Here is a 12,915-nt window from a genome sequence, read left to right on the forward strand (position 1 = left end):
CCTGGTGATGTGAATTTTGCCTCTCATGAATTACTGTAGCGTACATATTAACCTCTTCACTATGGTGACTCTGCTTTCGATATTTTACTTGGATAACACAGGCAATTTTATTCAGCAGAGAGAGAGACCCGTGCCGTACCTAAAGTTTCGCCCCCACAAACAAATTTATTTCACCCAAAATATTCTTAACCACAATAAAATGGGTGTCACTGAATGAAGCACTGTACTACACAGTCATGAGAAAAAATCCTGTCAGTACTCTGTTCCATCCATGAATCCTGAGACTTATGAACCCGAGACATCATTTATCCCTGGGCTCATAGATGGTGCACTGTGTGATGTCTCGGATTCACAGGTTCGTAAGTCTCAGGATTCATGGATGGGATGGACAACTGACAGGACTTCTTCCCTTGACTGTACAGTATGGTGAGGGTGAGAACTGTAACATGTTAAAAGAATTATGCAGCAGATGGTGAATAAGATTAAATACAGATGATGGCTTTAGTAAATGTTTATAAGATAAATACAGTACAGCTTAATGGTACTATGAAGATAATGGTATTATTATTTATTCATGTTTTAAAAGTCTATCCTTATATGATGCTGATGTATAGTTTTATATACTGTTCTGTATACTGTATATGTGCATATAATTATGTGTGCATGCGTATTTTTCTGTGTGGCTAGTTGTGTATGTGTATACTATATATTGTCGGTATCTCTGTGTGTGTAAGTATATATGTGTGTGTATGTGTGCTTCCTAATGAATAAACTAACTAACTTTGTATGTGTGTTTATTCCTGTCCATGTGTACTAAGTTCTCACCAATATTTAATTTTACAGAGTTCATTGGTATATTAATGTATGCCTTTATGTATGTTAGTGTATGTGTGTTGTGTGTTAGTATGTTTGTAAGATATTAATGTATGCCTGTGTATTTGTGGCATATGTTTGTATGCCTGTATGGTTGAGCTGTGTGTGTTAATGTGTTTGTATATGTTAATGTATGCTTGTGTGTTTATGGTTTATGTGTGTGTGCTTTAATGTATATGTTTTCATTGATATCCAGTGTTTGTGTGACTTTGTCTTACCTTGTGTAGAAGCACCGAGTGCGAGCTCTTTCAAGACAAGACTTGACCAACACTGGAGCGGGTTCAGGTACATTCAGGAGCCGGTGCATGCCCAGTATTTGCCAACAGTGCGTGACAGAGACGTGACCGATCGCCCGGGCGGCTAGCGAGCCGATCTTTTGGTGAAGAGGATAAATGAAAAGGAAACGTAATCAGAGACGTGACCGATCGCCCAAGCGGCTAACGAGCCGATCAGTGGCGAAGAGGATAAAAGTAAAATTAAAAAAGTGTGGGTGAGAGAGAATAAGATAATGTTTAGGTACCCCAAAAAATTTCTCTAAACCTTCCAATGATTTAGTCTTTAATAGACAGGTTGGATCAATGCCTCTTCTTGCTGCTATTAATGAAAATGTTATATACTTGTCACATTTATTTTCTGCTTCAATATTAATTTCATGTTAATTCCATTGAGTCTTCTTATTTTCATTCAAGGAACTTATCTGAAAGCTTTGCATTTTCTATATATTTTCCAAAGTCTTTACATGCTTTCTATTCACAGGATTCAAAAGCCTTTGCATGTTCATAGTTTCCATAATTCACCTTAATATTGACATCTGATTGGTGAACTGGGAGTGAGCTGGCAATATGGCCAACAGCTCACCCAGAGAGAAAGATCCAATGAAACAGGGGATATCACTGGTTAATGTGCCGGCACTGACCAATCAGAACGCTTGTTACATTTACGTACTGGCATTGATTTTTTTAGTTTTGTTTAGTGTGTTGTTAAATTTGTGACCAAAGCGTTGCCTGACTCATCTACATAGCCAACTATGCCTTATAGCAAGTAGCTACTGTATATAGGAACATGCAGTGTGATTCACTTACTGGTAATGTAACTCTTATTTATGAGATAATAAACGAGAGAGAGAGAGAGAGAAGAGTATTTGAAGAGAGAAAGAAGAATATTTGAAGAGAGAAAGAAAAGTATTTGAAGAAAGAGAGAAAGAGTATTTGAAGATAGATAGAGAGAGGAATATTTGAAGAAAGAAGAGAGAGGAGTATTTGAAGAGAAATAGAGAGAGAAATATTTGAGAATATAAGATCAAAAGCATTACTGACAAGACACTAACATATAAATAATGGATATATCAGTGATGCTGTGAGCCTGCCAGTTAGTGAATCACCCCGTTCATGTTGGTGTCTCTTGATCGGACTAATTAAAGGCTTCAAAAACTCTTACATTATTACTACCTAAATTAACCTCATTTACAAGGACCTGTAAACTTATGTTTACCATTGTTTGTATGGTATACAGTGCCCACAGTCAATATATACTGTACATGGTATACGTGCACTGTTTATGTACAGTACTGTACATGCTAAAGCAATGTGAATGTGCATGATGTTTTTAATGAATATGTACAGTATCTAATGACTGCTCTATCTACAGTGTTTCTATATTTTATACTGTACTGTATATAGAATATGTGAAACTACTTTCTTATTGATTTGTTTCTATAAACCGTACAGTACAGTAATGGTTTCCCCTCGTGTAACGAGGATGGCCGGCCCTAGAGCCACCTAGGCATGAATTTGTTTAAGGGTTGTAGAAGCTGTCGCCAACACAACAACCACACTCTAAGTTAACGAGTTGCATGACTCAATATCAAGAAACGGTCCGAGAAAACTGGACAACTCGCCAACTGCACTGGCTAACCATTACCCCGGAACACGATCCACAAATCGATTAACATCCAGGTTCCCAATTACTGCTGGATAGACAGAGGCAAATGGCATAAAGAAACTTGCCCATAGTTTCACCCTGCCCAGGGATCAAACCCGGGTCCCCTCGCCTGAGAGATGAGCATGCCAACCATTTCACCACAGGTCGCCACACAGTCGAGTACTGTAAAGGCTACTTTTCATGCAGTCCACTTTTTTAATAACTCTGAGAATAGGTCTCAATAAATTACTACACCTAAACATAACCTGGCAGTACAAGTATTATCACCACATATAAACAAATCTAATAGAACATCTCAAATTTCTTCCCCAAACTTGACCAATACATTTTGTTATTTAGTCTTGTTGTTGACACATGTAGCACTATGCACAAGACAAACTAATACTGGACAATGAAGGTCAGGTTGACTACCTTAACATTCACCAAAGTAAGCAGACAACAGGTGAAAATGATTAATATAATTAAGGTGCAAGCATTTTTAAAGTCTCCAATATTTCACAAGGGGCACCACTGAACTAGGCATTCTTCTTACTGTTTACTGTATATACCATATCATTTCTTACATGCATGATCAGTTTCTCAATATAATATGAAGCAAAGTATTTGTCTTGCCATAGTCGTGTTAACTTCACTACATCTGACCATTATGAACAATGTTAACTTTGTGCTGTGTCTTACGTGTGGGAGATTTATCATGTTCTCTCACCAAATTTACCATTAATGTGTCAAAACAAACATTTCAAAGAAAATCCCAAATAAAAGAGCTTACTCTTCAATATACTCGTAGTGTTTATGTTATTTATTATCCATACATGACAAACTTTGGTAAAGAAATAAGAAAATCAACTCACAACAGCCTTAAGTCATCGTCCCCAAGGAGTTAAGTCATCCTCCTCAGGGAGTTAAGTGAACCTCGGAGTTAAGTCATCCATCTTGGGGAGTTAAGTCATCCTCCTCAGGGAGTTAAGTCAACCTCGGAGTTAAGTCATCCTTCTTGGGGAGTTAAGCCATCCTCCTCAGGGAGTTAAGTCATCCTTCTTGGGGAGTTAAGTCAACCTCCTCAGGGAGTTAAGTCAACCTCCTCAGGGAGTTAAGTCATCCTTCTTGGGGAGTTAAGTCATCCTCCTCAGGGAGTTAAGTCAACCTCGGAGTTAAGTCATCCTTCTTGGGGAGTTAAGTCAACCTCGGAGTTAAGTCATCCTTCTTGGGGAGTTAAGTCATCCTCAGGGAGTTAAGTCATCCTCCTCGGGAGTTAAGTCATCCTCCTCGGAGTTAAGTCATCCTCCTCAGGAGTTAAGTCATCCTCCTCGGAGTTAAGTCAACCTCGGTTAAGTCATCCTTCTTGGGAGTTAAGCCATCCTCCTCAGGGAGTTAAGTCATCCTTCTTGGGAGTTAAGTCAACCTCCTCAGGAGTTAAGTCAACCTCCTCAGGGAGTTAAGTCATCCTCCTCAGGGAGTTAAGTCAACCTCAGTCATCCTTCTTGGGAGTTAAGTCATCCTTCTTGTCATCCTCCTCAGGGAGTTAAGTCATCCTTCTTGGGGAGTTAAGTCCATCCTCAGGGAGTTAAGTCATCCTCCCTGGGAGTTAAGTCATCCTCCTCAGTTAAGTCATCCTCCTCAGGGAGTTAAGTCATCCTCCTCGGAGTTAAGTCATCCTCCTCGGAGTTAAGTCGTCCTCCTCAGGGAGTTAAGTCGTCCTTCTCAGGGAGTTAAGTCATCCTCAGGGAATTAAGTCATCCTCCTCAGGGAGTTAAGTCGTCCTCCTCAGGGAGTTAAGTCATTCTCCTCATGGAGTTGAAACATCCTCCTCAGGGAGTTAAGTCATCCTCCTCAGGGAGTTAAGTCGTCCTCCTCAGGAAGTTAAGTCATCCTCCTCAGGGAGTTAAGTCATCCTCCTCAGGGAGTTAAGTCAGTCTCCTTGGAGTTAAGTCATCCTCAGGGAGTTAAGTCATCCTCCTCAGGGAGTTAGGTCATTCTCCTCTGGGAGTTAAGTCATCCTCCTCAGGGAGTTAAGTCATCCTCCTCAGTGAGTTAAGTCATCAACCACAAGGAATTAAGTAATAGTCTTCAAGTGTTAAGTCAATGTCCTGGAGGAGTCACAACTTAGCTTAAAACCTTACTCAAGCGTCTTTGTTGGTACCGTACCTGAGGAGTGAGGACTGACGTTGCTGACCGAACAGCAGCAGACTTAGTGAGTCGAGTAAAGGAGATCCAAATATGGAAGTGAGTTTGTCAAGGTTTTCCGGATCACATGAAGATTAGCCCCAAGGCTTATATTGCCTGATTCGCCTGATATTTAAACACCCTAATGTCAGCCTGAACTAACTCCCCATAGTAGCTTAATTTCTCATCACAGGAACAATACTTACACACAGTGCTTCCTGTTGACGCATAAGTGAGTCACTGAGACCTAGTGACTCAATCAGGCCGTCACGACTGCCTCAGGACTTTGCTATTTTTTTTAATAACCTGAAAAAATATATATATTTTTGTCTATTGAACCTTAAAAAGCTCTTTTAATCCAATACACTTATGATATATAATAGCAGAGACCCATGAAAGACCTCCATTTAATATATATCACTTTAATGGTACGAGGATAAAACATTTTCTCGAAGTTGACTGACGCTACAAATGACCTGCATTGATGGAGTGAACTAGTCAATAAGTTAGTCATGTTCAATACCAACAAACACCTGTGCTGGCTTTAACGTGACGTGGTGCAGCTGTCTGAACTCTGGGAGCCACCAACAAGCTTTAAAAGCTGTAGAAGCAGAGAGACAGCCACAGTTTACATCAACTTACGCTTGTACGAGTACTCTACCTCCCTCCATCTCACCCATCACCAACAACAAGTTAGTATTTTTTACCGCAAAGATAGAGAAAAGTGCTAGAAAGAAAACCTTCAGTGTATTTCCCTCAAGTAGATATTTTTTCGCTAACTGTGGCATATGTTAGCTTGCACAAAATGGTAGTAAATTGTATTTTCGTCTGGAATAATTACTATTGCATACATAAACGCAATATTACAATCATTCTCAAAGACAAAACTTCTCGCAGCGAACCTCCTCTCTTGTCCACAGTCATATAACGTCAGAGGTGCTGACTCAAAGCTTCACTTTTCTCACACTTCCCCATTTTTCCTCTACAATAATTACGTCATTACCTACATAATATTAGGCTAGCGTGTGTACAAAGTCCCCAATACAATGTTACAGGTCTGGTTGAAGCCTTCGTACGGTGTGTGATAGCTCAAGATGTCAACCAAGATCCTGTCTCTGGTGTTGGGAGGTCTGGCGCTCTCATTCTTTCTGACCATCATCGGGAACGCTATGGTGAGAGAACCGAGTGATAGATAACCTAGTTGTCTGCAACCTTATACGGCGATCTACTCAACTCAGCGTTGGCAAATTATCTAAATGTTTTTCATATACTGTTTAATTATGCGAACATTTTAATTTCTGAAAGTTTGGGTATTCTCTTTTTTTTTATAAACAATTAGAATTTCTGGTGTATTGTTCTCATATTCATTTTAGAATATAGCGTTTTATTAAAAAATAATTATATAGCATAGAATTATAGATAAAGATATATAGTACCTATAATATCTAAAACTATATACTGTACACTTTAAGATTATGTTAAAAATTTTCTTTCTTGACCAACAGGCCCAGGACATCTGTGAAGTTGACCCGGCAACTGTTGGTAAGAACAACTATATCGTTCATATTTACAGTACACTGTAGGATACGATACATGTTTATAATGTAAAAAATATAAGGTATAACGTTAACAAGCTAATGTATATAAGGCACGCCCACACATACACATAAGGACACGCCCGGGAGTGTTTAAGTATAGTAGGTAGTAGGCAGCTATCAACAGGGGGGTACTACCGCCTGGGAAGATAATGGAAGCATAATGTGTTGTCTAATGATAGACCCTGCTGCCATATGGCATCACGAAAATTGTGACCAAGTCCCAGGTTGCTGATCTAACTTTCTGCTCATTTACACACAATTGCAGGGTTTCAATTGTTTCTCTTACTTTGACAATACAACATACATAATGTTTATCATTTCTCATTCTTGATTTATTTTTTCGATTTTTTATTTATTTATGATTATGATTATGTTTAATATTTTTTTTAGTACTTTGTTATTAATATTTATTAATTATTATTATAATAATAATAGTTATTATTATTATTATTATTATTATTATTATTATTATTATTATTATATTACTATTATTATATTTTCGCCCCTCAGGCCCTGATGTGGGTCAGTAACCTGTGCCTGGGTGGGCTTATCCCCGTAAAAAAAAAAAAAAAAAAGGAAGGAGGGAGGTAGGGGGGAAAGGAGGGAAGGAACGTGAAGAAAGGGAGGACGGGAAGGTCAGCTCTGATGTTAGTCTATTCATTTAACTCAGTATTGTTCTGTAACAGGACAGACTATTTGGTAAGTATTAAATACAATAATAGTAATTGAAAAAACATTACGTAGTTAACACCATGGAGGATAATATACTACTATAGTAAATTATAATAGGAAAAACTTCATTACAACCTGTATTGTTCAAGATAATGATTTAAAATAAGGTATATTTTATGGATCCAATTTATACATACCTACAGTATACATCTGCAATAATATAAATAGCTAACTTTGTATACTAATTATGTACCATTTATCTGTGAACTGCAGTAGACACCATAATTATCAAGTGTTGCTGAAAATGTAAATTATATACAAGTGCCTATAGAAAACATATGTTTGTTTACCTTTTAAAATGTGCTTCTCCTTCACCCTAGACTGTGATGGTATCTGTAGGCACAACAACTGCACAGAAAATGAGGAGAATCTGAATAAGAGTTGTGGTGCGAACGACTGTGTGTGTTGCCAACCAAGTGAGTAATGATATACCTTAATTACTGTTATTGGATCACTTGAAGATTATCACACCCGTGTTTATTTCACCTGAATATTAATCACCCGAACGCTAACCTAACCTACTGTAAATAAACTGGGGCGTATAATCTTCATGTGATCCCTCTTGCTGTTGTTATTATTAAAACACATTTTTTACGTAGTTTGGATAATTAATGATTTTTTTCCAAGTAATTATATTTTACACTCAAGAATTAGATTTATGTAGATGCTCCATATAGCGGCTTCTAGTATTGTTTATTCTTGTCACTGCTGTATACATTGCACAGAGTTCTATCTCTTATTTTTTTATCTTTGTTGGACTTGTGTATTACTAACCAAGCTACGTACTTAAAGAAATTCCTTGTTGAACTAAACTAATAACATTATAACAACATTAACTTCACATTTGTAAACAGACTATTTTTTTAAACTATATCTACCTAGAGTATTATTTTTCTTATATTGGCTTGTTATCGTCTGATTTTAATGTTTTTTTTCGTTTTCAGTTCCTATAATATGCGAGGGCACTGTATGCGAACATATACCTGTAGGAACGAAGGTAAGAATATAAGTGGTTTTTTGGGATTACCTTTAAGATTCAGTCTCCCAGCTTATTTCATCTTAAGATTCAGTCTCCCAGCTTATTTCATCTTTAGATTCAGTCTCCCAGCTTATTTCACCTTAAGGACAGTGAGATACATATAGTAACACCTTTATACACGAACTCTTGAATGCACTTAACACTTACATGATCATTATTGTACTCTACTAGAAAGAATTACGTGAAGAGTAACCACCCAAAAGCTGTCTGAGGGGGGGCTTAGGTTAGGTTAGGTTTGGTTAGGTTATGTTTCGTTAGATTAGTTTAGCTTAATTTTGGTTAGGTTGAGTTAACACTAGGGTGGTTAATATTCGAGTTTAATAAGCTGGGGAGGCGAAATAAGCTGAAGGGGCAAATCTACAAGCGAAATTAGTTGGAGTCGAATCTTAAAATACAGAGAAAATAAAAAACGAACTACACACACACAACGTCAGTACACATGGCGACAGTCGGTCTTTAGTGTCACATATTCTAACACTCATCTATTGTTGCAGGAAGCCGTAAATGGGACCTGCAGGAAGTATGAATGTGAAGATGGTGAAGAAGTAATCGATGTATGTGACGGTGGCTGCGCGTGCTGCGTCCAGAGTAAGTGGCTGTCTAGTATTGACGCTATCACAGATGTTGGGTAAATTAGGACTTGTTATAATGACACATTTTTCTACAACAGAAGATATCATTTACAGTCTCGTGTTTGGCCATATTTTCACGCTAATTTAAAATTTTTGCAGGCACACTTTTGTTTTAAGTAAAAGAAGAATCATGACTGACAATGAACGGCTAAGGACCATCTTATTTGGAATATTCACAAAATGGACGTTTACGACCCGTGTTTTCTCGGCTATTTATACTTTAGAATTTAGACCAAGAATCTCGCCTTATGCATTCCTCTGAGGACAAGCAAAATATCACCTGAGCCCACGAGGAATCATCAGTATATCCAACCATCTGTAAAAGTGAAAGTCTGACAACTGGTATCACTAATAGTTGATGACTACTGTATATGCCAAGCGTCGAGAATAGAACTCAGCTGCTCTCCTCACAGCTAAGATTTTAAAAGTTGCTGCCAGGACAACAAGAACATTATCTGTGAGGAAGAACATTTGTTGTACTGTCAACACGACCATATCTTTTGTGACCATGACTAAGAATGGGTGATTTACCAGCTAAGGACGACATAACAGTTATAACGATAGTGAGGAATTACAACAACAACGACAGTGACCATAACTGAAAAAGAAGAGGGTGAAGGAGAAAATTAAATATGTAACTTGATAAATTAATTAATTTCCATTAAAGTGTAACTTGATAAATTAATTAATTTCCATTAAAAGTGTGCATCATCATTAACTAATTATAGTTTGTTTTACCAGACAAAAAACTAAGTCATGTTTATGAATTACCGGAGAATTGGCAAAAAACTTGTGACATCAGTATTTTCGGAATTCAAACAAACTGTAGGCCTATATTAGATACTTTAGCTTCAATCCTATTTTTTTTCCTGTCGTATTAATTAATCATCATTACTTAAAACTGAAATTTGCTGGCTTACAATTCATATAATAATATTCAATAAATATCCACAAAGGTACTGTACACTTGTTTTCCGTCTTTGAGAATTATATAAAATAAAACGGTATGTATGCACTATTATCTAAACTTATTGGCACATTTAGAATTATTTTGACCAGAAAATATTTTGTGATTTGCAAAAAATTGGTGAACTTTGCTGCTAACATAAAAGAGTCTTATTTTCCAAACTTTTCCATCGCCCGTGTAAAATTATTATTATATTATTGGTGTTAAGGAAGCTTCTGTAGCGCCACTTTTTCACATATTATTTTGTGCTCACTTGTTAATTGATGACCAACACTACAGAAAAAATAAAACTACAGTATAGCTTCAAAACTACACAACTACTAGTGTATTGTTGAAAATTTAAGACAATGTTTTCAGATTAGGCTGCTACAGTGGGAAAAGTTAAAGATCAGGCTACATTATTCCAAGCTTTAGATACTGTTATATTACATAATGTCACAAATTTAGATTGCCGCAGACTGGTAGCAGAAGTTATACTACATCAAGGATTCAATAGAACAAAGTTTCATGAATGTGTAAAACGACTGAATTAATTCTTGTGAGTAAATAATTGTCTATCTCTGGATCCTAAGGTGCTATTGGAAGAATTAACAGTAATATTGCAAATTACAGCAACCACAGAATTCCGGAAATTCAGTACACTTAATCGATAGAACTATTTTTTTTCTATGACCATTTTCTTATATTACACTTCCGTCGCAAATTGATAATAGGGAAGTTATTGAATTAAAAAAAAAAACAGAGCACCTGTTGCCTCTACACTGTTGCTCAAAATGTGTGTGTTCGTAAGTTCGCTTACCTCCCGCGCACGAGCACTATCAATTGGCATCGTGCTTCGTAATGACTAGGAATACGGCCCTTCAAATCCAATAAAAAAATCTCAACATTTGTTTCAACCAATTAGCATTCAATATTCGGCGTGGCTGGTAGGACCGTAGGATGAAGAAAATTTGGATCATATGAAGATCCTCCCCCCCAAACCTACTTGGGGGGGAGGATCTTCATATGATCAAGCCTGGATGGGAGGATCTGACCTGACCAATGACCAAACCTGACCTTACCTGACCTGACGTCACTATGACCACATTTAGTGGTCATAACCTAACCTAACCTAACCTAACTTAACCTAACCTAACCTAACTTAACCTAACCTAACCTAACTTAACCTAACCTAACCTAACCTAACTTAACCTAAACTAACCTAATTTAAGGTTAGGTTAGGTTAGGTTAGATTAGGGGGGTGGATCTTCATATGAGCGCGACTGGGGGGTGGATCTTCATATGAGCGCGACTGGGGGGGGTGACTTTCAGTTGGATACTGGGGGAAGATCTTCATATGATCCGAAAAATTTTTATCAGTTACAACGAGGAGCCATTATGTGGTGGTTGCGATTTAGATTGTTGGAAGTTTCTTGCATTATTTAATTCTAAAAATAAGGCAACTTTAGATTTCCTGCGTAACCACAACGGGTAAAACGACCAGGCATTCGTCTCGAATACTTCACTCAGTATTGAGCGAGATATCTCTATAAAGACATATACCAGGAATTTGCACCAGCACGCCTTCTAACAAGTTGCCCTCTGTACCCTCCACAGTCGAAGCGAGAACAGAGGAACTCACGACGCATTCTGGTCCCTGACTCAGACTCTGACCCTGACTCGGAGTACGGTAAGAAATACTGTAACTCCGGTCCCTCTAGCCGGGGGATCGGAGTTAGGTAAGGCTAGTTTGGTTGTATTGTATACGTTAGCAAGCACAGAGTACCGGGAATTCAGATCACAATCGAAAGAAGCATCATTTCTATTTTTTTCGTAAATAACAGATTTTTTGTTGCATAATGTGTTCTGATATTTTCTTGTTACGTTTAGGACAATTTTAGAACTCGCTTCTACCACAAATCACTCGTTTTGGCTCTCCCCCACCCAGAACCCCGAACTCCCACACTTTCCCCCATTATTGTTAGAAGGGGGGGGGGGCTAAATCCAAAACGAGTGATTTCCGATAAACGAATGACATGTGAACAAATCGCATCAAAAACAATCAGAAAAACATTTCTTTTATCAGATTCTTTTGTTGCTGTAAAATCTGCAATTTTACCAAATTAACAGCTGCACAGTTATTATACTCAGTTGTTGATGGTAAAATAATGTTCACAAGACAACACAAGCGTCCCTGCCCACCATCTACCTGACGCCCAACTGCACTTCGGGTTCAATTGAGGTTTTATATTTATAAAAGGCATTGATTTTATTAAAACAATTTATTAAATTTTTTTATTTAAATCCAAATATATTAGTATTAGAATATTTTTTATACATACGAATTAAAATTATAGATAATATTTCTTTTGACATTTATTTACATCCACAGCCAGCATGGTTAATAATAATAATAATAAAATAATCTTTATTATTATTATTATTAATATTATTATTATTATTATTATTATTAGTTTATGAAGTGAGAGCGGCCAGCGTGCCATTTCAAACCTCAACATTTATTTGGATAATGGATTCTGAAACTATCCTTGTTGATAAAGTGAGGGAATACAGGAGTGGGCCATAGGAGTAGAATTAACTGTAATTAGGTATATAATTTGATTACTTAGAACACGATTAGTTAAAACAGGGGAATGAGTCTCTAATGTTAATTGTATATAGTGGTCAAAGTTATAAATATACTGACAATAGGTCGCGTAAACTTGACGGTGTGAGACAATACACTGTACAGTATACTAAAACCCTTGCTGCTGTGTTAATAAACTTCAATGTGTGTACTGTACTGTGTTCTGTCGGATATATTTTAGGTTTATTAGGATTCGAAATGGATTTTATAATTTATGGACGCCTTTAAAGACATTAGCGACCAAGAATTAAATTATTATGATCTTACTATATATAATGTATTCAGATTAATTAAGTTTTAGAAGTCTTATTTATTTTGATATAAATAGCTGATGCTTCTGATTC

The 12,915-nt window shown here is 37.1% G+C and overlaps 1 protein-coding gene across 1 annotated transcript; it reads left to right on the forward strand.

Annotated features, from left to right (window-relative positions):
- The first annotated feature begins 5,517 nt into the window (after positions 1-5,517).
- LOC121862943 lies at positions 5,518-9,700 on the forward strand. The gene is made up of 7 exons (XM_042361394.1): positions 5,518-5,669; positions 6,033-6,149; positions 6,483-6,519; positions 7,628-7,723; positions 8,252-8,304; positions 8,841-8,934; positions 9,078-9,700. The coding sequence occupies exons 2-7, from the start codon at positions 6,072-6,074 to the stop codon at positions 9,092-9,094; spliced, it is 375 nt and encodes a 124-aa protein (XP_042217328.1). The 5' UTR covers positions 5,518-5,669; positions 6,033-6,071; the 3' UTR covers positions 9,095-9,700.
- The last annotated feature ends 3,215 nt before the right edge of the window (positions 9,701-12,915 follow it).

Source organism: Homarus americanus, unplaced genomic scaffold, assembly GCF_018991925.1.
Source record: "Homarus americanus isolate GMGI-L3 unplaced genomic scaffold, GMGI_Hamer_2.0 scaffold24922, whole genome shotgun sequence".
NCBI classification, from domain to species: Eukaryota; Metazoa; Arthropoda; class Malacostraca; order Decapoda; family Nephropidae; genus Homarus; species Homarus americanus.